Source organism: Rhipicephalus sanguineus, chromosome 3, assembly GCF_013339695.2.
Source record: "Rhipicephalus sanguineus isolate Rsan-2018 chromosome 3, BIME_Rsan_1.4, whole genome shotgun sequence".
Classification (NCBI taxonomy): Eukaryota; Metazoa; Arthropoda; class Arachnida; order Ixodida; family Ixodidae; genus Rhipicephalus; species Rhipicephalus sanguineus.
Genome location: NC_051178.1, coordinates 109,103,595 through 109,130,972, shown reverse-complemented (window position 1 = coordinate 109,130,972; position 27,378 = coordinate 109,103,595). Strand labels below are relative to the sequence as shown.

General features: G+C 45.5%; 1 protein-coding gene across 1 annotated transcript in view; it reads right to left on the bottom strand.

Moving 5' to 3' along the window:
• LOC119385752 (E3 ubiquitin-protein ligase Ubr3-like) overlaps window positions 1-27,378 on the bottom strand; it is a gene marked incomplete in the record, with an annotated part of 121,881 nt that overhangs the window by 51,881 nt on the left and 42,622 nt on the right. Inside the window, 12 exon segments of the mRNA XM_049414088.1 lie at window positions 1,837-1,979; window positions 6,438-6,590; window positions 6,932-7,020; window positions 7,126-7,484; window positions 8,601-9,046; window positions 10,325-10,618; window positions 12,190-12,322; window positions 12,324-12,461; window positions 19,650-19,748; window positions 21,597-21,744; window positions 24,981-25,147; window positions 26,312-26,457. Coding sequence (XP_049270045.1) covers window positions 1,837-1,979; window positions 6,438-6,590; window positions 6,932-7,020; window positions 7,126-7,484; window positions 8,601-9,046; window positions 10,325-10,618; window positions 12,190-12,322; window positions 12,324-12,461; window positions 19,650-19,748; window positions 21,597-21,744; window positions 24,981-25,147; window positions 26,312-26,457 — 2,315 coding nt within the window.

The following is a 27,378-nucleotide window of genomic DNA, read 5'->3' as shown; positions in this document are numbered from 1 at the left end:
CGCTGCGTGCCGTTTTTTACGCTACAGCTAGGCATAGCTGATCATTGACAGACCAGAGATCGGCGGCCTTCGTTCTTAAATCAGTACGGCGATATCCGCGGCGCGCTGTTCCCGTCCCGAAAGTATGCTAAGCGATGTTTGAAGTCGGAAGTTATTGAATTTGGTATGTCCGTGGTAGAAAAGTCTGCGCTCAAGGAGTCCTGACCACCTTGCTGGCCTGACATTTTAGTCAATTATATCCGAATGTCCGTTGTACCAGAATCCGTTGTAAACGAAGCTCAATCAATGGAACAAGTGCGGAGGTCGGCATAACGCCGCAAATTGGTATGTTATATTCGAATGTCTGTTGTAAACAGATCCGTTGTAATGAGGTTATACTGTACTAGTAATTTTTCTGGATAAGCAGGTAAAACGCTTTCATGCAGTAATGCTTGGCGTACAACCGACAGCCATCAAAAGCCAACGAGCACGATTTAGTGGTTGTCAATTGTACTTAACATATTACTGAATAAACAAAAACGAATTAGTCTGGATTCTCACTAATGTATACCCAAATGCTATTAGTGTAGACCATGCATGCAAGAACATTACCAACTTGGCCAGCATGGCCGTCATCGTGAAAGAGGAAAATGTGTGTCATCGGAGCTACAGCGTGATTCATTCACTACAGCATGATTCACTGGCTAACATAACTAACTGGGTACATGGACCTGCACCTCAAACCTTACCGATGCTCATTACATGTCCTACAAAAACTAACAAAGTGCTTTGTCTAGCATATTTCAAATTAGGGAACACACAACACGTACCATGTATCACCACCAACAAGCCCATTCTTACATCCTTTCCAGTTATATTTCTAGTACATTGGGCAGCCACACCTGTATTCTGTTCAACTCCACTTCGCTTCTTACATGGACAGCCATCCCAGTCTGCTGCGCCCATGTGGTTGCCTTCTAACTAAGGGTGCACCAAGTACCGTATGAAGTAGGCACATCGTCCTGTCTTCACTTTCTTTGTCCATGTCCTTCTTAGTGTGCTACAAGTTTCACCATGTACCCCTAAACTCCTTTCGAAAATATTCATATTCCCGAATAGCGAATCAAGTACAACACTATCTGATTCAATATTCGCACTCTGCAACTTTTAGGGCCGAAGCACCTCATGGTCTTGGATTGTCGGCGTGTCATGTCGTCGTCACAGTAAATGAAGTTGTCGAACTATGGTCAAAAACAAGTGTATAATTAGTCAAAACCGGTTCAGAATAAACTAACATGAATTAAACTAATTTAGAAGGAAGGAATAATCAGGATTTAATTGCATTAATTAACAGAAATTTGTTAAATTCGGTCTCGAAACTGGTTTCAAATGCGAAGTTGTCTCCTGTAAAGCGTACTTCGTAGCATGTTGCGGTGTGTAACAGGAAGACAACTTACGGCAAGTCTGCCTCTCATTTAAATCAATAAAACCGGTTCAACACAAGAGAGGGGACCACCGCCTTGGCAAGGGCACAATTGCTCCTCCCACCAGCACTTCTCCGGCACCCAATCAGCATGAGCCTTGTGGGGGGAGAGAGCAAACGGTGTGCATTGGCTCCAGAAACGCTCTTTCTGCAATGGACACGGAACTGTAAGCTTGCAAGGAGCGAGAACCCACGCTCGCCCGCGAGAGACAATGCCGATGCAGGGCCGATGAAGCTGAAATACCGGTTCACACAGCATGCTTCGCCCCTCCCCAGGTTTCAGGTTAGTGGAGCTGAAACATTTTCCAAGCTTCGTTGCTTCAAAATTTGTCAAAGTGACAAACAATGTTCACATTTTCTTTTTATGCACTCACGTCGTCAAAGTGCATGGTGAGGGCCTCGAAACGCTTCTTCATGTAGGCAGATCGACTGGCGTCCTGAAGCAGTGGCAGGCGTTCCTCGTCCGAGCAGGGCAGCTTGCGGTCGGCATCCTCTTCCTCCCTAGCGTGGCCCATCACTGCAGGGAAGTATGCCCCAACAGAACCTTGCTTCTATTAAACTGAGGAGGCACGGGTGTTGAAATTAAATTAAGTTCTGGTTAACTGACTAATCATACTTTGTAAGACGAAGTGCTTCATTGCTGGAGTGAAACTGAGAGTAAAGGCACTAAAATAATATTAACTGTATACCATGAAGCTACTTTAATGTGCATCCCCTTAGTGGATGGATGGATACAACTTCATACTGCATTATTTATAGTCTGGCAAGGTTTAAAGTAGGGGTGTGCGAATATTCGAAATTTCGAATATTTTTCGAAAAGTGTTTGGTATTCGATTCAATTCGTACCGGAATTTTACTATTCGAACTATTCGAACTTTCCAAAAACAAATACGACCAACATCCGATTGAAAGTGACCCCTTCAGATCTTCAATATGCTTCACCTCATTACACTCTCGTATTGCGGCAAAGCTGCCTTTCAAGCTCCATTACGGTCGGACTTTGCTAACAGTCAACGTCCGATTAAAAGTGGTCCCTAAATTTTCAATATGCTTCACCTCATCACACCCCAATATTGCGGCAAAGCTGCATTTTCAAGCACCGTTACGGTCGAACTTTGCCAAAACAGAGTCAACGTCCAATTGAAAGTGGTTCCTAGATTTTTCAATATGCTTCAACCTCATCACACCCCCGTATTGCGGCAAAGCTGCCTTTCAAGCTCCGCTACGGTCGAACTTTGCCAAGACACAACGTCCGATTGAAAGTGGTCCCTAGATATTTAGTATGCTTCACCTCATCACACTCCCGTATTGCGGCAAAGCTGCCTTTCAAGCTTCGCTACGGTCGCAAATGTATTAACTCAAGAAAACGCTGGTTCCAACATGGAGATGAAAGATGTGGCAGAGGTGGGGGCTCAATTAATGCTGTTTTGGACCTGAAATTTGGGCAGGGAGTCCGAAAAATCAGACGCTGAAGCTTTTTAGCATCCAGAATTTCAGATGTTCTTATATATCGACGTCTACGAGGCAGATTTGGAACTCCTGACTTGAAGGGAGCACACCCTTGTCCGCCACATCAGTTGGCCTTCCACAGAAGTTGAAAGAGGAGAGGCTGAGGAAATGGCATCTCTACCTATCACGTGTAAAGTGTTGTCGGCAACACTTTGGTTGCACCAAATCATGTACATAAATAGAATTCAGCCTCTACATTGCCTCATTCTTGATAAGACAACTATAAAACACCACCCCACCAGTGCTTCACCAACCTAGCGAAAACAAACATTTTCATGTTGCTCTCTCATAAGAATATGCTTAGGAATCCTCTCTTTCTTTTCTGCAATTTTGCTTCGAAGTATTTGAAAAATATTCGAGAAATATTCGAGAAATATTCGAAAAATATTCGATTTGATTCGAACTCACACTTCAGTATTCGAATTCGCTTCGCACCCAAAATTTTGCTATTTGCACAGCTTTAGTTTAAAGCATATAATTAATGCCATCTGCATAAAATGTAATCTTTCACCACCAGATTTGAGGAAAGCGTAGCACAGCCACAGAACAAACCGCGATCAGCGAGCTTTGTCAATTTTATAAAATGCAGACTACGTGCAAGAACTTTGCACAGGAATAATACATGTGACAACATGAAGCATTATCTGCGTTAGCACTAATATTATTATACTAACTGCACATCCCCAACTTAACAACAAATATCTAGCAGCAGCAGATACAAAGAAACACCTATTTGTCTCATGGCTGCACACACAGACTTTTACAGAAATGCTGCAAATTCTGTGGTGGACGCACCTACCTGCTTGATTGAAGCAGAGCTGTAATTAGTGCAGCTGTACAGTGGAACTGCTTGATTACAGCTCCGCTGTCATTTACAGAGGAGCTTTCGATTAAATTAGAGCTGTGCAAATAGCACAATTTTGGGTGCGAAGCGAATGCGAATACTGAAGTGTGAGTGCGAATCGAATCGAATATTTTTCGACTATTTCTCGAATATTTTTCGACTACTTCGAAGTAATATTGCAGAAAAGTCACAGTTTCGCCGCAAGGGCGAAGCAATGAATGCGATAGCAAGGAACTAATGCTATACGAAGTGAGGCTCGCCAATGGATACTCTCAGTTTGAACAGCGCTTCTGTTGCAAAGGCGGCCGAAGCAGCGAAGGAAACTAGCGTGCTTCAAGTGTCGAGCTGTGACACTTGATAGTTCGCGCTCATCTTCTGTTTGTTCGTTTGGCGGCGTCCCTGAGCTCGAGTGACATTCGTACGCGCCGTAACATGAGCGCGGACATCACGGTGAAAGCGTGAAACATTCCTCTACCCCTCGCCACGAGAAAACCGCGCGAGCAGACAGCGGAAGGGCAAGCTTCTCCCATGCGCAAATATAAGAAGAAGCGAGCGAGCTCGCCGACGACTTTTAAATGCACCCGTCGGGCTCCTAGCGCCACCTCGCTGGTAATGAAGAAAACGCTTATTATCGCCTGCTGTCTCTGAGTCCGTCCAGCGCTAAATGGTGTGTATATAACGCTCGCCGTTAGCTACGTGGAGGATCTGCGTTTCGTGGCGTAGTGGATAGCGCCGCTCGCTGCGGATCAAGAGGTCCCTGGTTCGATTCCGCGCTTCGGAAGCATTTTTCTGAGTTATTTTTCTTTGGGGCCTTTATATATATATACATACTTATACATATACGGTGCATGACGGCGGCGACGGCGACGGCGACGGCAAAATCCAGCCGAGACTGTCCATATAATTGCTATCGCAATAAAAAAAAAGTTAGAGAGCATTCCTAAGCATATTCTTATGAGATAGCAACATCAAAGTGTTTCTTTTCGCTAGGCACTGGCAGGGTGGTGTTTCATAGTTGTCTTATCAAGAATGAGGCAATGTAGAGGCCGAATTCTATTTATGTACATGATTTGGTGCAACCAAAATGTTGCCGACAACACTTTACACGTGATAGGCAAAGATGCCATTTCCTCAGCCTCTCCTCCTCCTTCAACTTCTGTGGAAGCCCAACAGATGTGGCGGTCGAGGGTGTGCTCCCTTCAAGTCCAGAGTTCCAAATCTGCCTCGTAGACGTCGATATATAAGAACATCTGAAATTTTGGATGCTAAAAAGCTTCGGCATCCGATTTCTCGGACTTCCTGCCCGAATTTCAGGCCCTAAACATCATTAATTCAGCCCCCAACTCTGCCCCATCTTTCATCACCATGTTGGAACCAGCGTTTTCTTGAGTTAACACATTTGCGACTGTAGCGGAGCTTGAAAGGCAGCTTTGCCGCAATACGGGGGGTGTGATGAGGTGAAGCATATTGAAAAATCTAAGGACCACTTTTAATCGGACGTTGTCTGGCAAAGTTCGACCGCAACTGAGCTTGAAAGGCAGCTTTGCCGCAATACCAGGGTGTAATGAGGTGAAGCATATTGAAAAATTACACCATTTCCCGTTAAAGGGGGGGACCATGAGGCGATGCGAAGCCGATCGCGTTCCGTTGTCGTTCGTTGGGCATGCTACCGACCTCGCGTCGTGGAACGCGAAGAGGAACGCTACGCGCGTCTTGTCTTCTCTCTAGCCTGGCCGTCAATTCTCACAGGGCGAGCGGGGAACACGGTCGACAGGCGTGCGTGAGGGGGGCAGCGTAGGAGAGGAGAGGGGGAGGGGAACGCGCATGCGCTGGCGCTCATCGCGGCGTTGCGCAGGAGAGAATTTCGGCATGTCTAGCCTGCGTTTCAGAGGAAGAGTGGAAAGGGGAGAGGGAAATTGGAGAGGGGTAGGGGGAGAGAGCAAGTGGAGAGGGGGTGTGTGGAGAGGGTATGCACATGTGCAGTAAGAGTGGTCCCGCCGCACACGACCACCACCCCCACCGGTTTGAACTCCGCTATAAGATGCTTGGCATCTAAAATCTAGGGACCACTTCCAATCAGACGTTGACTGTCTCTTGGCAAAGTTGGACCGTAACGGAGCTTGAAAGGCAACTTTGCCGCAATACCGTGGTGTGATGAGATGAAGCATACTGAAAATTTGAAGGGGTCGCTTTCAATCGGACATTGACTGTATTTGTTTTTGGGAAGTTCGAATAGTACAATTCCAGTGCGAATCGAATCGAATAGCAAACATTATTCGAAAAATATTCGAAATTGCGAATATTTGCACACCCCTACTGAAAACTTATTGACCTCCTCCGAGCAAGAGAGGACTTCACTTAATGTCATCATGACATCACAGATCACCAAAAATTGACGTCATCACGACGTCACACAATGACGTCACGTAGATGACATTGTTGATCAATCAATGGTGTGCCTGATACCGGAGGCAATGCAACACCACGTAAGGTACAGAAAGCTTCAGTGGAGCGGTACATCTTTCATGCATGTCCTTTTCCAGCCCCCCTTTTTCCCAAGGTAACTGCAATGGTCTAAACTTAGCCAAGGCAGACAGGCACTGACTATCCAGGACCACTTACCGCTGGTTGCCTGCAGTAGTACCACCATGCCAACAGGCCGTGCCACAGTGGAAGGTGATGTCTGGCTGCAGATGACACACTCATACTCTTTGGCAACCGAAACCACTGGTTCAGGCTCTGACAGCTGGTCCGCCATGTCCAGCTCCTCGGTTTCTGAGTGGGCAGTTAAAGAAAAAAAAAAAGGAATTGCAAATCAGTGCACAAATTACTGGAATGTAGCTGTGGTTGTGTTCATTCCTTTCTCTAATGTATGGTAATGCCACCTTAACCCCAGAAATACCAAAAACTATTCCACATGACAGAATATTAAAACAACCAGAGCTCTATTCTGTCAGGTCCTGATGACAATTGTATTCAAGGAAACAAAAAATAGAATGCCAGTGAAGTTACAAACTCATTGGCATAATAATTAATACAATCTGGTTCCGAGCCCTCTATGACAAAATCTGCTACAGAGGGTCAAAATAGATACTATCGGTTTTAAATGTGCTCACCAATCTCCATGGCCTTCTTGAGGAAAGACTTTTGCCGGTTGGCAAACTCCGCCATGAGCTTCATTTGTCGTTCCTTTGCTCTGCGTCTCCTGCAAGCGCAATAGGTTTGATCGCACGACCTGATCGCTAAGACCTGGTGTCCCCTGCAGTGATGGCAAGCGAAACAAATGCAACAACGAAGCCTTTGCACCCACCGTTCCTCGCGATCACTGGCCTCCCGTGCTGCGGCCGACGTGCTTGGAGTGGCCGAGCTTCCCTCGCCGTCGCACGGCTGGGGTGGCCAGATACGCCGCCGCACCTCTTCGACGGGCGACTCCACGTCAGTGGTGCGTGTCAGCCGGGCAAGTTTGTCGAGCAAAAGGCCTAGGAAGTGGGGTCCCGCACCAACCCGGTCTCTCTCCTGCTCCTCGGGAGTGGGCCCGCCTTGGTCTTTGTCTGGCAGCCGGTACGAGTCTGGCCGGCCCGACAGCTTTGAGTGCAGCTTGAGCAGCAGGGACACAAGGCTCTCGTCTACCTCGGCCACTGGCCGTGGCGCATCCGAAGGAGGGAGGGCCTGCGGAACATACCACAAGCTGTGACCGCATGCAGTGAAAGTTTGGTTTGGGCTAGTTGGTTCATTCGTTAAGTTTTGGAGGGGAGTGCAAAAGCATGGAAAAAGATGGAGTAAGTAGACATGACAGGTGCAGATTCCTAAAAGTCTTGCACAGCCTTCTCGCGTAGACCCACAGGGGGCCAGAACAGCCAGAAAGGATTTGAACTGACCAGTTTATGCTTCACGCAAAAAGGACAAAACTCGAGAATGCCACGCTGCCAACGAGATGGGATTCATACAGGTGACTTCGACAACACGCCTATATTGGCTACACTGAAAAGAGAGCAAAGAGGGCTGGAAATATGTTGCGCAACCCTTCTTGCAAGCACCCTCAGTAGGCCCATGCAAGAAAGGTATGCATGAAATCTGCGCCTGTCCTCTATAATTGATTCTTCTTCATTTCCATTTTTTTGCAATGCCCTACTGAGCTGAGACTGTGATGCTGGATGCAACTTCAAAGGAATAATTCAGTCGGTGTTCTGGTTATTTTTTAGCCCATGATGCTTCACTTAACTATCACTCTGAAAGTGACATCTTGTTTAACAAGAGCTGTAGCAAATGCATGGTGAATGAGAAATGCTGGTACAGTTCAGTACAATAGCAGTAAGTAAGCGAGTCCCACGTATAACAACATTATAACTACTTCAAAAATTCCATGGTTATAACTGGGATTTTGTTTTTTCTACCTCTTGCTTATCTCAAACCGCTGGCTATTTGAGATCAATTTCGCTGGTTACTTCAGGACTGAACTAAGTCAACTCTATTCGGTATACTGTTAAAACCAGTGTTGTTATAAGTGGGTTCCACTAAATACTAGTGTTTGGCACAAAGTGATGAGTTTACCTTTCACCACGACATTTTCGATAAACTGGTGGCTTATTCACTGTGGTTGTAGTAACAGCACAGCCTACAAATATACACCAAGCAACTTTAAGTAGAAGCTCAAAGTCTCGCAAAATGTTCCTAGAGCTGAACTTCACAGTAGACAATTTTATACGTGCAGGAAAGTCTGTCTGCAGTCAAAACAGACATTTTCCTTTAACACATGCTCAAAAATAATACGTAAAGGTCAGTCACCTTGAAGGCAGTGCTGCCCTCCAGCTCGTGGCGAGGCTTGCAGGTGGGCAGTTGAGGGTGGCTACCACCGGCGCTGCCACTTCCGTTGCTCAGTTCACCACTCCCAGTCCTCGTCCGGAAACCATGGGACCGAAGCCGCCGGCTTAGCTGAGCTAGGCCTCGCCCCAGAGGCACGAGGGCGCCTACGGAACTGCTCGCAGCCGCACCAGTGGCGCCCCCTTCGGAGGAGGGTAGGGGGCGTGCAACACGACCCCACAGTGCTGTTGGAAACCTCGGTGACGGAACTAGGGCCCCACCGGGGCCAGCTACACTACGCTGGGACATACCGGCAGCGCCGTGGTGCCTCACGAGTGCGTCGCTTGGCACACTGCCCGCTGCTCCAAGCGTGGTGGGAACCAGGGTGGTTGTGGAAGGCACGAGAGCCCCGGAGTGGCCGGCGGCCTGGTCTGCAATGAGTGGCGCGGTGATTCAACAGAATGACAACTGCGGATAATTTGCGGAAAAACAAGGAGCGCCGATGGCCAGTATTGACATGCCAAGAAGCAGCGCTTGTAACATTATGCACACTATGTTCAGCAAAACATCAAAAGCCAAGCTTTAGAGCAAGATAACACCAGCTTGGTTTCTGTGCTTATATTAAATGCACAGGCATTTCTCTGTCAACTGAACCACAAAAACTGCATGTTTGTCCGTCCCTCTGTCATGCAAGATGAATAAATGCATAACACAAAATATTCTTGGTGGTGCTGGATTTCGAACCTAGGACACTACACTCGGAAGCCTAATGTCCTACCTACTGAGCTAAACACCCACGCTTACAGAACATGAACGTATCTGAATGACATGAGTGCGATGTACCGTCAATACAATGTTTGCTGAAGGCTTTGTTAAAGGCTTCGTTGGCCTATTTCGCTAGGCAGAATAAAAGCCCTCTCAAGGACATGTAAAGCCGACATGGAGCAATCTAAACATCAGGAATATTCTGCCTTTGCGGAAATTTGATGCCAAACACACGTTTCAGTGGTTGTGGGACGCACCTTCCATAGGGCCATTCTAGATGGTGATAAATGCCAGAAAAAAAAAAGGTGTAATGCCGCAACTATAGACTTTCCTACAATAAAGCTCTATGCTTACGTATCACTCAGGCGACTACCACAGGAGATTCTGCATGGTGTTCTTTAAATATTGTCATGCAGTACACATAACATGACAAGGCTGTTAAAAGCCACACGCACAATGATTACACCTTCGCTACCTAGCATTTCCAGTGTGGCCAATTGCAGCAATGGAATTTCCTATAGCAATTTTTGTAGGCATCTCCATGTACAAAGCGTGCCTGCACTGCAAATGGTTTCTTTTTTGTGCGAGAAATATAACTTACAAATTAGTTAAATTATAATTTCACAAATTTATTAGTTAAATTCTCGTGCTTTATGTGCCGAAACCTCGATGAGGTACACCGTAGCTGGAAAAAAAATATATTTTTTTAATTCAGGCAGTATTAAAGCACATCTAAATGCAAGTATGCAAGCATTTTTCCATTTCATCCCCATCCAAATGCAGACACCAAAGCTGAGATGATACCCACGGCCTCCAGAGTTCAGCACAGCAGTGTCATAGCCATAAAGTTAACACGGTGCATAGACAAAGATAATGAAAATGCAGGGAGTAGTGAAAATATTTTTTTTATTAACGAGACAGATCGATAAGGAACACACACTTACCAGCAGATGACCCTGCGGTGGCACCGCCGCCACTGCCAGTGGGTACTAGGGCGGTACTAGTAGCCGGCTCTGCAGCACCTGTACCGTTTGGTGCAGGCAGGGCTGGTGGGGAAGGGTGTGATGGACCGGCCAGGGGTTGGGTGTAGAAGGACGGTGGCGGAGCACTGTAGAATGCAGGCACCACGGTGCCAGCGTCGGGGTTCACGGGAACCAGCGCACCGGTTTCTGGGGTTGGCGAGGTGGGGGGCAGAGCCAGCGGCTGGCCCGATGGTGGTAGCTGGGGTGCATTGATGCCTTGCGAGTGGAAAGCACCGCATGATACATCTATTACATTGCATAACGGAAATGACTACCTGTTTCACTTGCACATAAGCCGAGTGCAGTGCACCGTATAAGGTGTGAGATATGCAATTGCAACCATTAATGGCCATGTCATGTGTAAGCTCTTGCTATTTGACACGGGGATCTTTTCTTTAATGGCAATTTTATTTTTCCACAGTTTTTAAAGGGGCGATGCAGGTTATATGCAAGAAAATACGGTACTCAGACAACCCTCATAGAATGCCGAGCGCGGGGCGCCGCAAATGTGTGTGATGAAGCTTTGGTAGAGGCCAACCGAAAACTACCTCAGTCCCGAAGTGCGCACGACCATAGCCGTAAGCAATCGACAGGACAGCCGAAACACACATGCCTTTTTATGGCCTCTGTGCCTCTAATTTTCTGCTGCGTTGGCCGCGCATTTTCTGAACTGCATAGTTGCTATCGACGATCGTGACGATAGTGACTACGGTTTCGTATGCAGCTGTTTTGGCAAACAGTTAGCTCAGTTCTGACCCTGTGTGCACTGCTGGATGCACGCGTACATCCAAAGCTGCATTGTTGTCATTCGTGGGCATGGCGACCATGATGTTGTCTGCAGCAATTGCGGTAAGCGAAGTATCGCTTTTACCTTTGTGCATTGAATGTGTATTAGATGCACGTGTACTCTTTCAGTTTCGTGGTCGCCCGTGATTGCGTCAACATGACCGCAATTTCATTCACAGCGGTTGCGGCAGGACATACTTTCGTTTGAATTAGGTGCACACTGGCTGCACATGTGGCTTCTGAATGCCGTGGCTGTCATCCAAAATCATAGCACTAGTGACAATGAGCAGTGGTTTCGTTTCGAGCGCCACGTCAGAAACACGGCGGGAGTTCTTGAACGATTCTAACGTGGACCGCATGCACATCAAACCCGCTGGCTAAATCGTGGTGGATGGACGACCTGTCACCGAGCATTTCAATGGCAAAAAATTTATCGCGACGTGCGTGTGTGGTAGGGCACAGGGCGTCTCAGATGAAGACATGGGTGCCGCCACGCGGCCGCACTGCTCTGGAAGTCACGAGGCAACGAAAAATCGAGTTGCCACAGGAATTCCGCGGCAATCCTAGGCAAGCGCCTTTCCCTGATGTGGTAGCACTCGCGAGAACTTTGTTGAAGCAGAAGTACCCAGGAAACTTATTCGTTGTGACGAGGAATTGAAAATTTTTCATTGTAGCAAAAATTTTGATGTAGCGGGGTTTGACTGTATTTGAATAAATTCTTGAGCACGTTTTCCAATCAAAAATATTTAATTTGACTCCCACAATTTTATTCTTCGATTTGTTAAAACAGCCCAGAGGGGATTACGGCATTGCGTAAGAAGCCTTCATTGTAAATGTGCATAGGGAAGCAGGATTAAATGAACCACTTCTACAGAACACTGGTAGAAAATCAGTAGTTTGGGAATGTTATTCAGATAATAATTCGGGCGGTAGAGTAGACAAACTGAATCCAACACGAACACCAACAACGAGGGGACATGTGCTGTTACGGTCGTCATTACCTGCTTCGTCTGCCTCCGGGCCGGCCGTGAGCTCTGGAAAGGTGCCACTGGCTGATGGGAACAGGAAGGCAAGTGCGTCTTCGGCCACCTCGAGGAATTCGTCGGGATCCTGGTCGACCTCCATGTCGTCAACGCCAGGTCGGAGCAAGCGCTAGGCCATCGGGCAGCAGCACAGTCTTAATCGTGCGCAGCGAATTCTGTACCACGCATGTGTCCGGAAACCACTCCAACAATGACAAGTCTGTCACCTCGGCCACTGACGTCAGTTCATCCTGCCGGCGACACAAGGGAATCATTTGCTGCTGCGTCAAAGCGGCAAGAGGCAAAAAAGATTTATTTGTACAGTCGACTTCCAGTAATTTGACCCTGAAAAGGCCAATGGAACGGGTCGAACTATCCAGTGGGTTGAGTTAAACAAGAGCCAGAAATAAAATAGTATGCCCCAGACACGTACATCAGTATTTTGACTTGATTGTAACATGTCACTAAATTAAAACAGGCATCCCCCTCCTTTGGGTGTAAAGTAGAAAGTTTGCTTCGAAATGACATTGGAGTACCTAAACTACATAAAAATGCAGCAGACACCGAATTTCTTAGCAAGAAAAACAGCATACCTCCGATTCCGGCAGTAAGAAAAAGCCAAAACCAGGGAAGCTTATGTTCAGAGAACGAGACTTTAATCATTTACTGTGTATTGTCGTCACAGTTAGGCTGCACTTTATCGCTATGAAGAACAAGTTATGTCGTCCTCTTTATTGTCGATAGCGTATTTGATGTTCTGCATTTATCGAATGGCTCCTCAACAACTGCAGGTGGGATGGTGGCCCCACCAGACTACCTACCTCACTAGCCCATTCCGCGACACGTGTGAATTTCTGGAATGCCGAGAACAAAAGACGGGACTTGTTGCCCATAGCCAAACAAGGATATTAACTTATTTTTTACAGTGTATCTATAATCAAACTGAACGCAGCGTGTCATAAGCTGCGCAAACTTGCCATGCATGGTAGTCTCCACCTCGTCATGGATATAGTAATGATGCTGGCCCAGCTGGGCTTTGACTATGTCATTGTAAATGCAGTCGTGGTTTCATAAGGATTGCATCGGTCTAGAAACAGGGTTCACAGCAACTGTGAGAAATAAAATTCAAGGGTTTTCAAGGACTTTTAAGGACCTTACGAAGGCTTTTCAAGGACCTAAAGTAACACTTTAAATCGCAGAAAAAGACAACGCCACTTTTTACAACATAAAAATTCATACTTTATTGCACAGAAGCAAAAGCAAATACATTTTTACAATCAATATCAAGACATATTGCACCTCACAATTAAAACACATTACACACACAGACACACACGCACAAAGAAAAGGCCATCAGTGGACTAGATATTAAGTTCATTTAGCTTTCCCTTTATCTTCTCATTCATTTCTACAATTTCCGCAGCCTTTTCTTTCGCTGTTTTTCTGAGGCTGTTGGACTTCACAATAAAAGAGATCTCACTTGTAGCTTCTGCCCACTCAGCGTAGTTGTCAGCGCAAGCTGTTAAGTCAGCAATCGTTTCTTCAAGCTTCCGCCTCTTTACTTTCATACTGTGAATCTCTTCTTCAACTTGGCTTCTCTTGGCTGCCTTTGCCTGCTCGTTCACACGTTTTTTCGTCTCCTCCAAGTAGGCCCGATAGTGGCTGTGTGCAGCTGATACAGATCTACGCAATTCCTTTGTTATTACAATGCTCATGACACCACCAGCCTTGCTTACTGAATCACAGACAATTTGCTGCGACACATGCGAGATCTAATTGAGGTTTTCAACAGATACCTGTCGGTTGACGCTAAAACCTCTTTCAACAGAGGCCTGTCCATGGCTCAAGACTAGTAGAAGTCGTACAACCTTCCAGAGGTGCGTATATGATGAATCAATCTTTAGCAGCTCAAGATAAAATTCATCCAGACTAGAAGAGTGTTTGTCAAACTGCCGCAGGTTGGGCTTCTTCTCCTGCAGAAGTTCTGCGTATTCACCAAGCACCGCATCGCGCTCATGCTCATCTAATCGTCCAACTGCAATGAGTGCGTCTAGGACTTTTCTGAAGCTTGGAAGACACTCATCAGGCTTTGAGGCCATTTGGCGGGGGTCGAGCGAAGACAGGCTCCTAACCAGCTGATATGCTAGTGGGCTCTTCTCCTGAATTTTTTTTTGTTGTAGCTATAAGGAACTGTTTGCATTCCATTCGAAAGGCAAATACTTCTTTGGCGCTCACCTTTGCAGCTTTGACTATTTGTTCAGCAGCATGCCTGATGTCAACCTTCTCAGCAGACACATGGTTATTTGGGTCTGCGAGGTCCATTTTGAGTATGCTTATCATTCCTGTAGAAGCTGACAGCACTGAGCATTTCACGAACCTCGTGAGGAGTTTCCTCAAGAGACTCTCCAGATCCCTTTTCAAAAAGAAGATCAGCGGTTTGTCCAGCTGGTATTCAGTGAGAAATGGTTTAAGAATCATGGCAATGCCAAGTGCAAACTTAAGTTTGGCCAACAGCAGCGTGTCCTGGCAAAAGGCACATATCTGTGTGTATGATGCACACCTTGGTGTGTTCACGTCTTTCCTTTTTGTGCATTCCACATATTTCTTCACATCATCCCACAGTGCAATGGCACGTTCAATCACGGCTACATTCTCAACCCAGCGATGTGGAGCAAAGTTCAGAGGGAATGTATCTTGGCTTGTGACAGTGGAGAAATCTTCTCTTCGTGCTGGTGCATCATGAAACATGGCACTGAGGCTTGACAGAAGATTTTCTAGGCCCCACTTGCTGGCAACAACACCCGCCCTGTAAGCGTTATGAATGGTGTGTAGTCCGCAGGTGCCCAAGTTCAAACATTGAACTTGATGATTTTTCTGCAGGTAATCCTGCATTCCTCTAAAACACTTCAGGTTTACATTGGGGCCATCCATCGACAGCTGGACGGTTTTCTCCAGCGGCAAATCTGTCAAGGCACCTAGAAGTTTCTCCTGGAGTTCTTCGGCGGTCGAATGTCCCATGAAAACCGACGTGTAGTATCGCGTCGTTACGTGCTCCGGCGTTGTGCTCCAGAACCGCAAGTGGATGTCCATCTGTTTTCTCTGTAAACAGTCGTTCAAGGACTCGTCGAAAAGAATGGTGTACCCATCAGACTGCCCCGCTTCGCGTTTCAGGCAAGAGAGAAAAAATGGTCTTAGACCATGACACACAACATACACGACTTCTTTTCTCCACAGGAGAATGCCTTAGCAATGTTACTATCAGGGAACATTTTCCTGAATAAGTCCCCTGTACGGGACGATGAGTTGTAAGAGTAGTGGGACGTCACCATCTTCAGGGTCCACAGTATCTCCGCGTCGGTCACACACTCATGCGCTTGGCAGACGCTGCTCACATTGGACGACGATGGAACTGGCTCTACGCGTTGCTCATTAACGGCTGGCACCATGTAGGTCCGCACGTTACCATGGACTGTAGTCACTTTCGTGTTCGCAATGTGTCTTGCACTCTTCATGTGACTTTTAAGGGCAGACTCCCCCATTGATGACACGTCGAAGCTCTTCCCACATGGCTTACACTTTGCCCGATGAGAGTTTGACCTATCCGGTGAAATCCACTCCCTATAAGCAGCAATGCATAACCACGACGGCTGAAAATTGCACTTGCCCGGCATAGTGCCGGCATAAACGACGCGACTGCGAATATCTGCGCACACTTGCAAACAGGCTCCACAAAAAAAGCTAGGCTTAGCTTTGTCGTCGCTGCTGCCTTGTACTGGAAGAGCACCACACTACTACACTACCAAGACTACTGCGTTATGGCTAGAGAAACGGATTGGATTGGATGCTTTGTTGGCTCGAGCACATAGTTGCCAGGCGCTCAAAGGAAATCCGCTAAATTACGGCTGAACGTACTTTGATTGACGAAATTCAAGGACTTTTAAGGACCTCAGACAAATTTAAGGGTTTTCAAGGCCTTGAAAATGCCATTTTAAGGGGGGACATGGCACTTGAAAAAAAGTTTTTTATTTCTTGATCGATTTTGATGAAACTTCCTGAGTTAATGTATATTTGCGTGCTAATTTCAAATATGCAATTATTTTTATAGTATGATGTGTAGTTTTTAAGATACAAAATATTTCATGTGCCTTTTGGGGAGAAAGATTTTTTCTAAACTGAGTTAGTTGCAAAGTAAATCAGCATATCACGATAATCTGCAATCGGAACTGTGTGCAGTGCAACAATAATGGGTGTTCTAAACCCATTAGAACAAAAGTTATGGTATATGGTATGGTGAACATTCATGAGTGAAATTCTAGCTCGAAATTGATCACTCGCGAATGTTCAACATACCATAACTTTTGTTCAAATGGGTTTAGAACATCCATTTTTGTTGCACTGCACACAGTTCCGAATGCAGATTATCATAATATGCTGATTTACTTTGTAACCTAGTCAGTTCAGAAATAATCTTGCTCCCCAAAAGGCACATGAAATATTTTGTATTTTAAAAACTACACAATATACTACAAAAGTAATCACATATTTGAAATCAGCACACAAATGTACATAAAGTCACAAAGTTTCATCAAAATTGATCAAGAAATAAAAAAACATTTTTAAGAGCAGTGTCTCCCCTTAAAATTCCAGGGTTTTCAAGGGTTTCAAGGACCGCTACGAACCCTGTAGAAATTTTCGGACAAATTCTCTCGAAAATGAAAGGCACAAGTTAGGATCGGATGAATGCTCTATAATTTAATCCGAGCTACAGTTCACGTGTTAAAATCTTGCTGGGGCCAGTTCCAAATAGGCAATCTCGGTGAGGGATGACATGTGATTGACGCATTCACTGTTCCTTAACTTCTACGAAGTTGGGCGGTGCTGCTTTGGAACCATTACTGCAGTCCCCATTGAGGTCTGGCGTGTGTACCTTGGCCAGATAATTTCGAACTATCTGGCAAAAGCTGACTACAGGATCCAAACAGTGAAAGTTAGGTCCCACAGAATTGCATGGGGCACTGGCCAAGGTCGGCCGAGATCAAATTGACAGAACAATAGCATCAACCAGAGTTCAATTACAGTAGACTCTCAATAAACGAAAATCTCTTAAATGAAACTGCTGCTTAAATGGAACAACTGCCTCTAACATGATTGGTTTTGTGCTTGAATTCTGCACCCCTTTTCATCTCTCAGTAAACGAAACTCCTGTTAAATGAAACATATTTTCCTGGTCCCTTCAGCTTTCGTTTAACAGGAGTCTACTGTAACAGAGGTTTACCTTCTCAGTGAGCTACCCCTTTTGCGATATCAAACACACCACCGCTGCTGTGATAAGACATTTGGTAAGTTAGAAAGCGCGCAAAAAGAAAATGCAGGTACTATCGCGCTCTGCAAGGTTGTACAGTGGCGCCGATCATGGCATATTTTCGAGTTATCGGGAGAGAGTTTAGCTGCTCGTGCGAGCGCACATCACCCCCACTTGCTTGCCTTCACCCTTGAAGTTATCATTTTCGAAGCTGATATCACCGCAGGACAAAAATGAGGGCGAGGGTGAAAGCAAGTGGAGGCGATGCGCGCTCGCAGGGACAGCCAAACTCTCTCCCGATAACTCGAAAATATGCCATGATCGGCGCAACTGTACAACCTTGCAGAGCGCTCAGCCACGCGCTCGCATGATGTAGGTGATACTGAGCGCGTAGTACATCTGGTCGCCGTGATGACAGATTATTACGCCATTTGCTAGGGCTTACATACTCTTTATTCAGTGAAAATGGATCGCATTCTGTTCTAAGAGGGCTAGAGACTTAACATGGCAAGATTAGGGTGATTTTATTGGGCCAATAAGGCTAAAATATGAAAAAGGAAATCGAAATTCGTGATGTCACACTGACATTTAGGTGCCAGGGTGTCAGGTGCTGAGGTTTTGGTGTGAAATTCATAGCTGTAACTGTCACCTCCTTTTTTTTCCAATGATCCTATGATTATGAAATATTACAACAGAGCTCCCAAAGAATAATATATCAGCCTCAAGTGATTTAGTGCTTTCTTATAGGTGTCCATTTAAAGCATTGGCTTTGAAACATGTTATTTTTTTCCTGAAAGTGCCAAAACCAGCTTTCAAAAAGCAGCCCCGACTTCTTGTGCAAGAGATATGCCCAAAAGAATTAACTCAGACTAAGAATCACCTCAGTAGACATATATACATAAAATGACCATGACGGTTTATTAGATGGCTATAAGCTTACAAACAGTACACTAATTAGGGTGAGGTACGGGGAAGCCAAACATTAAGCTAGTTGCAAACATGGAAAGTGAAGGAGAGGCATACGCATCAGGTAAACCACTAATTAGGAAGTGACAAGAGAAGGGAATTCACAAATGTGGGATATTGTGCCCTAATGACATCAAGTTTTAGCATTGTTTGTGCTGTAGCTGGCAAATCATCGAGCTTGGCATTAAAGATTCAGAACAAAACGGCCCATGAATCGCTAACCTGAATATACTTCTTTTTCCTTTTTTTTGCTTTTTTTTTGTAAGCCATCTGTGCATGGCGATGCATTCAGATTCTGTAAACATAGTTAGCTGTACCCTAAATAAATGTCCGCTGTGTTCAATTTTATTCAAGGTTTACAAAAGATACTGGCCTTGTTTGTTCCCGGTTTTTACAAATAGCAAGCGGATGGCTGTGACTGGATGGCCTTTCCAAAAAACAAGCAGAAAACATTACTTCGCTAAGCAGTAACTGTTGACACAGCAGTATGGTTTAGGATAGTGATTGTGATGAGAACCAGTAAAAAAAAAAAAAGATTACTTTAATGGCTGTGTTTTGTCACTATGAATTTCACATTCTGTTCTTTTCTTCTTTGTCACTGAATTTCATGTGGCTTGGACCATAGAGTTTCCTAAAATTAACTAGAGGGGATTCTGGCGCTGTGATCGTTCAGCCACCATGGGAATGATGGGTAGTACACGGTTTTGCCTAGTCTTCGTACTTGCGGGCTTAGAACGCACTTGTGGCTTTGTTTATTGCTGTGTTTTGGTTTTCTTTCGGATAAAAGAATGCATCTTTGTGAACTTCATGACCAGATTTGAATTGGTGAGCCTAAAAAAGTTAGAAGTGCAACTGCTCACTGTTGCTGAACTTCGTTTTGCAACAAAGCGGATGCAGGCGACGCAGTGCCAAACGCAGTCGAAAGAACGAAGTTTAGAGAAATCCGTGTACTACCCATCATTCCCATGCTAGCTGAAGTGCCGTGCGTTGCAGCTCCCATAGACACTAGCGCCAGTGTTCTCTCTATTAAGTACTGTAGGAAACTCTATGGCTTGGACGAGACTACAGCCATGGCTGTGACTGGCCACTTGGTGGAACGAGATGAGAAAGGAAGAACAGTATGTGGAATGGGATGGTGCAAAACCGCAGCCAAAACCAGCTTCACACTCACCTTCTGGGACACAGAGTGTGGATGAAACTGCAGGGCCATCTCTAGCAGGTAAACAGCGAGCGCCAGTACCTGCTCCGGAACCTCTGGGTCTTTGAGCGCCTGAGGAAGAGACATTGTGCAAGGATTCATGGGAACTGCAAACTAATAAGCTCTCTGCAACAGACTTTGTAACTCCCAGTCAATGACTACTACACCAAGAAGCCCCACTACAATGCAACGATCTCATGGCCTCCCAACCTGCCAATGTAACGACAAGCTTACAGGGGTTGGCCTTCTATCTTGTTAGTGTGGCATTACGTGACAAGTATAAAACGCTAGAAAAGACAGGGGTTGAAATACAGAACACAAATCCAATACACCGAAATTTTTGCCAGCCTAATGATACCAGTGAGGCCCAAGAACCAACTGGCCTTGAATGCTGACAAGCCCACAGGCTACATAAGCCAGATTTGTTTCTGAGAACTGTTTTTAAGATCTGTTTCCAAAACAGATAACCGCATTTAAAATAAAGAAAGCTCTGGTGTTTTATGTGAAAGAAAAGAAGAAAAGAAGAAACCAGAAAGGCAGAGACAGAGAAATTAGCCATAAAGGTGTTTGTGTAAAAACCACATTATGATTGCGGGGTCCACCAGACTAATTTACACCGCCTGAAATCCTTTTAAGTTTTTGCTAGAGCTGTGCGAATAGCAAAATTTTGGGTGCGAAGCGAATTCGAATATTGAAGTGTGAGTGCGAATCGAATTGAATATTTTTCGAATACTTCGAAGCGAAAATGCAGAAAAAAAAGTTAGAGAGGATTCCTAAGCATATTTTTATGAGATAGCAACATGAAAGTGTTTCTTTTCGCTAGGTTGATGAAGCACTGGCGGGGTGGTGTTTCATAGTTGTCTTATCAAGAATGAGGCAATGTAGAGGCCGAATTTTATTTATGTACATGATTTGGTGCAACCAAAGTGTTGCCGACAACACTTTACACGTGATAGGCAAAGATGCCATTTCCTCAGCCTCTTTTCAACTTCTGTGGAAGCCCAACTGATGAGGCAGACAAGGGTGTGCTCCCTTCAAGTCCAGAGTTCCAAATCTGCCTCGTAGACGTCTAGGTATATATACAACATCTGAAATTTTGGATGCTAGTAAGCTTCGGCTTCCGATTTTTCGGACTTCCTGCCCAAATTTCAGGTCCAAAACAGCATTAATTGAGCCCCCACCGCTGACACATCTTTCATCTCCATGTTGGAACCAGCGTTTTCTTGAGTTAATACATTTGCGACCGTAGCAGAGTCTGAAAGGCAGCTTTGCCGCAACACCCGGGTGTGATGAGGTGAAGCATATTGAAAACCTAAGGACCACTTTCAATCGGACGTTGACCGTGTCTTGGCAAAGTTCGACCGTAACGGAGCTTTAAAGGCAGCTTTGCCGCAATACGAGTGTGTAATGAGGTGAAGCATATTGAAAATCTGAAGGGGTCACTTTCAATCAGACGTTGACTGTATTTGTTTTTGGGAAGTTCGAATAATTCGAATAGTAAAATTCCAGTGCGAATCGAATCGAATAGCAAACACTATTAAAAAAATATTCGAAATTTCGAATATTCGCACACCCCTAGTTTTTGCACAAATATTCTTGCATTTCACCTCTACTGAAATGTTTATGTTCAAACCCACAGCCTTGAGTGCTGCCCTGCTGCAACTGTGCCATAGAATTGCCACGCCAAGTTTTTTTCTGTTGTACCACAACAATATCAGTTTAAATCACGAAACTTATTTTGCTACCATCGCATGTGAGGTCTTCGAGAATTATTCGCTCCAACGTTGTACACCCCTATTGGATGCATGTTAGGTCTGGTGCACATTTATAGGGTGCACGTTAGGTCCCAGTAAATACAGTATGTTATGCAAGAGCAGGAGAAAAAAAGAAGGCATGAGAGGCCACCTATGGCAGGCTGACCTTGAACAGGATGATGAACAGAGCAGCCTGCATAGTCTTGCATTGCAGCAGTTTGCGGGGGTCCACCAGCTCTGGGTGCACATTGCGTGGCAGCCGGAACGGGGGCCAAGGCGTGGCACTTCCCTTGAGCCGACCATTTTGGCGCATGCTGCAAGAACAAAGCCACTTCACTTCGACTGCCTCGATATCCTCACTCACTGGTGCCACCAGCACCCAGTGATGAGGCAAGGGTGTTACACACAAGAAGACCGAGTCCAAACGTACAACTTCCAAATAACATTTAAACACCGTGAATGCAATCAACATCAAAGCAAGTGCACAACTTTCAGGATGCTATTCAATACCGAAGGCAACATGAAATCCCATCTGCGAATACAGTGGACTCTCGTTAAGGGGGGACGCGGCCCTTGAAAACCGAAAAATCGCGAAAAAGTCGATTTTTGAAAAACCACATTTTTGGGTTGTATGTCTCATAAACTACCTATTCTGTAATTATCAGCATCTAATTCAACCGCAAAGTGGAAAAAAAGTGCTATTTTCGAGGCCGCCGCGGCGTCCAAAACACGCGCAAATCGCAATATCAAACCAAACTTCGCGCGCGCGCCATTCCCAGACCATGCGGTCGTCTCGCGCCATCTTGGTGTTGTTTTGACCGTGAATTCTTTCTCTCTCGTTTGCCGCCTTGCAAAATGGCGTCGGTGGCACGGTTGAGACGCTATTGGCGTTTTCCCGCGATGCGATGCGGAGCGCTGATTGGCTAGAGCAGCGCATTCATATCTCGCAGGAGAAAGCGCGCCCGCCATTGGCTGCTGCGCAGCAGCGGGGGCGGTCGCTCCCGTCGATGGCGCGTCCAGCGCGCTCGTCTCGTTGTTCTCTGCACCGTACGCCTGGATAGGCACGCTATGCGGCTTGTACGAGCATCGAAATTCCGCGATTCTGCTACGGGTGCCGACTGCGTAGACGCTTGCAGCGGCGGAACTGTGCTGTAGGCTGTCGCCAGTCGAGAATCCGACACATCGAGTGTGGCTGGAGCCGCAAATGCACCGAGTGTTTCCGAGATCGCCGCACGCGGCACGTGCTCCGTATCGGTGCCATCGAGCGTGACACCGAGTGTTTCTGAGATCGCCGGACCCAGCACTTCGTCGGAATCGGTGCCATCGAGCGTAACACCGTCGCGCCGAGTGTTTCTGAGATCGCCGGACCCAGCACTTCGTCGGAATCGGTGCCATCGAGCGTGAGTGGACCGTCGCTCCATCTGCGGACGCGTTTCCTACGAAGGAAGAAATCGATGCGAATGCGAAACGTCGTGACGCGGCTCGCGCTGAACTGGAGACACAAAATGCATCAGTCATTCCACTCTATTTTGTGGTCCCTGATGCCGAAGAACAGCACTACACGAAGCGGTGCTGCAAAGCAACCCAAGTGATATCGGACTCCATTGGACTTCAACCAGGTCACCTGGCCGTCCAGCGAGCTCGTGAAAAAAATGCTTTACGCGTAAAAAAAATTCAAAACGACACCTAGAGAAGATGGAGGGAAGACAAAAGAGGCAAAGAGTGCACAAAGACACTTCAAGCTACTCTGCAGGAGCTTTTTGAGAAAACACATGTACTGAACTTTCAAAGCCCGTTTTTTCAGAATGGATTTTTTAGCTAGTTGTGGTGCTGAGGAAAGCGATTTCTCAAGAACTGCTCATCAGATTTGCGTGCAGTTTTTTTTATTCTGTTCCTCGATGATCTGTCCAGGGTGTAACAAGCTGCTTTTTTTAAAAACTGGTGCTGATAATTGATAACAAACAATTAAAATTTGATAAATCTCGTCATTGTGGGCTACATCAAATTCAAAGTTGCATAAAATATTTTTGGAGGGGAAATTAAAAAAAAGGGCTTTGTAGCACCCTAGGATATCTATCCAGGGATGACCACAAAGAATTTCAGCTTTCTACTATGTCCTGGGATTTCTCCCGGCTCTTCCTCAGGCACACATGTGAACCTCCCAGTTAGACCTCAGTAACTCGGGAACTGATCCACACAATTTCATGAAACTTTGCAGTTTCGCAAGTTTTAGTGTAGTGAACATACCCTGAAAGTTTCATCAAGGTATCTCAAGAAATAAAAAAGTTCGGTCTCCGGGGTAGCCTCCCCCCTTAAACAGAACCTGAAGGGACCAGGAAAATGTGTTCCATTTAACAGGAGTTCCGTTTACTGAGGATGGTCACGGGTGCAGAATCCAAGTACGAAACCAATTATATTAGGTGCAATTTTTCTGTTTAAGCAGCAGTTTCGTTTAAGAGATTTCCGTTTACAAAGAGTCTACTGTATAATGACTTTTGAGGATGCAATATTCAGTAAACATATTAAAACATCGCTACAAGTTCTTCGTCCTGCCTTCTCGTTATTTGTACCGAGTATTCTAACCTGTACAGTGCATCTTCTTGAAGAGAGGTGTTACTACGTAGCAGGTGGATGATATTACATGACCTAGCGTGGAGATGTCATGCGAGCATTAAGCAAAAGCAAAACATGCGTGCTGCTGCCCCGAGCTTTTGTGGATTGCTGCAACAAGGAGAGATTCAAAAGAGAACTTTGTAGCAGTGGTTCTTCTGCTCTGCACAAACTCATTCTTAAATTTAACAAAGTTGCTGAATGGTGCAGTCATTGCGAAATATCCCAGATTTATTTTCAAATGCTTTAAGTGCATCCCATTTCGTAAAGAGGGGGAAGCCAGATGATTTCAGAAAACACTCAGGCCGATGCACTTTTGGTTCAAGATATCTTCACATCAAATTACAGCATTTGAATGCACTGTGACGAAGGGCAGTGGCAACATGTAGACATCAGTGGACAGCTGTGACTGAAGCATGTCACAGCAATGCGTATCCCACTACACAATGGTGGAAGTGACTATGCAAGTTTAATGTTCGCAAGTTGCGGAAGCGGCGCTATAAACTTGTGATCAAATACACTAAGTCTGAAGGATGAACAAGAGGGAAAGAAAATTGCTAACATTTCTGGTCTGATGAGATAATAACATTAAAGGAGCTATGCAGCTTCATTTGAAATGAAAGCCTATAAAGGACAATTACCGTATTTTCTCGCGCATAACCCACACAATATACACAGAAAATTCGGAGCTAAAGTAGGGAGGGCTGCAGGTTATACACGAATTTCAATGCATGAGTTGGTAACGCAAGAAAGGCAGCTTCATGGCAATATGTGTGGATTTATTTTTTTTTTTCCAGAGACTGTAGTCGGGTTTATCTGCAGGGCAGGTTATACGCAAGAAAATACAGTGTCGGAAGCAAGTCTGGAAATGCTTTACGCAATCAACTGCCATGTGCTGTGCCAACACGGAACTTTCAACAAGTGGGAAATGCTCACTCACAAGTGGGTGTATCGGTCCATGGATGCCTGATAGTCCTTGCGATGCACAGCACGCAGCAGGACGTGCACAGGATCGTACTCCCGCTCCCACACTGATCCTCGAGGCACGTACATTCCCTGCAGCAGGTTGCCACCGGCCTCAAAGTTTGGTTGCTTGTACAGCGCCACCTGGGTGCAGAGGATGAGATGACTCACATCAATGCTCATCTATGAGGTATGTTGTCGTGGTAACCTAATGATTAATTATGACATTTTTTTAATATGCACCCAAAGCCTACAACAAGCATCGTAGCTTCAGCTGCCTCATCATCTGGAGCCAGCACACAATATGCTGTACAGAAGGCACAAAAATGTCGCTGTCCCGTGGATCATACGTTTTGATTTTTTCAAGAGTGGAACCTGGAAAAAAATGTGTTTTAAGTCAAAGCACTTTGCGGTTCACTTCTCTAAGATACTATATGCCCTAACAGTTGTGTTATTCTTCTAGCTGAGTAAATTAGTGCTTTTTCAGTTGACACGCATCTACGGTAAGTTCACCCTCGTCTATACATGGCAATTCACCACCTTGTTCACAGTTAACAGAACATAAAGGAAGGAACCTTCAAATGAGAAGGACAACACCAAACGAACAACGTAGACAGCAGTGCTTCCATTGTCTTTCTTGTTTTCCATGTTTCCATGTTTCCATGTCCATGTTTTCAAGCCTGCCTCTACATACCATATCCCCTTCTGCGGCAGTATGTCGCACACCGTGTGTTTCTTCAAAGAGCTTAGAATGCAGTGTGCACATTTGTACGGGCTTCCCGAGTGGACAACTAGCGCTCATTTAACTTCATTGGGCCACGTATTGCTTCAGAGGATCGCTTTGCTGGGGACACTACCATGTTCCATGATCGTTCGACGTGCCATGCTTCAGGACCAACGTCAAGACTATTATTTTTGTTTGCTCGAAATGAATACAACCAAAAAATAAACTGGGCATTCATTTTGAGCCTAACATTTGATCCTTTTTGTGCAAGAATTCAACCTGACTGATTGCGGAGTAATTAGATATTTAATTGCATGCTAATTGCAATTAATTACTTGCTTGCATGGATAGCGGCACCACATTTTTATATACGCTATACTGTACAGTGTTATGTGGAATCTGTCATCAGTCCGTCCATGAGCAAGCGCCTTTTACAAAACGTGATGGTGACACCATAAACCCAGAGGTGTAGAAGGCTGGCACAGGTTTTGCCCAAAACAGACAACCGGGGTTTGAAACCGCAACGTTCCTACAGCCACGAGCGTCAACCACACGGTGGTGGCATGTGATTGTAGAGCCCTTACTTCCTCGAGGAAGGCCTCGAAGTCCCGGCTGTGGGCACTGGTGCCGCACTTCTCGGGCAGCAGGTCCATCAGCTGGGAGTGCGTGCGGTCACCCATGCACAGCAGGCTCACCATCTCCTGCCGCGTCACCTCTGCCTCAGTCATGCCTGTAAAAAGTGCACGCTTCGTGAGAGAGGGCGCTGCAGCACACAACAGGACTCTTCTGTCATCTGTTGTGTTATCATCAGCAACGGTGAACAAGCACTGAAATCCTTCAAGCAGCAATCACTCGATGTTGTTATAATCACATCGATGAAAAGCTGCCATTTACACGTCAGCTATGACGCAGTCTGGGTGAAAGCTTGTGCCCAGTGCCACATCTGAATACTGCAAGTAGCAACACACAAATTTAACACATAAGTCTCACATACAAACAAAACCTGCTGGTATAAAGCAAATGTTGGTCTACCTGTAAGTATCTGCCAATGTATGACAATAACTATGTATGAATACCTTTGCACTCATGCAGTGATCGATTCTTTAGTCTAACACAGACCGTTACCATAAACGCTTATGCTAGGTTTTATTACACCCACAATGAATTTTTTTACAGACCTTTTTTTTATTTACAGGGAACTTTTTTACCGTGGCTCGATAAAATTTTCTGAAGCTTGCCATGTTAAGCTTGTGACTTCCTTAGAACGCGATGTAACTAATTTTTACCAATATGTTATTGTATTCGGTGCCATATTTGACACACCAATCGCATTTTTTCAGTTTCGTTTGATTGTATGTGTGCTCATTTGTTTTTCGAGTGCACATGCACCGAAACTGTAACCCCCTCCTGCTCAAGCCCTGGAATTCAGGTTAGCAGTATTCAATAAATAAATAAGAAGTAATAAACAAGAAGCATGTGAGCCCCAACTGATGACGCCAAAATCTAGTGACGTCATGGCGAGTTAGGGCACGAACCTCAAAGATAACGTCACCAGCAAGTTGTACTTTCTTTCTGCGTGTTTTCTCACTTATAAAATTTCTCGCAGCAAGAGTGCAGATTGTGGTACTGTGAAATAGTACTTCATAGGCTT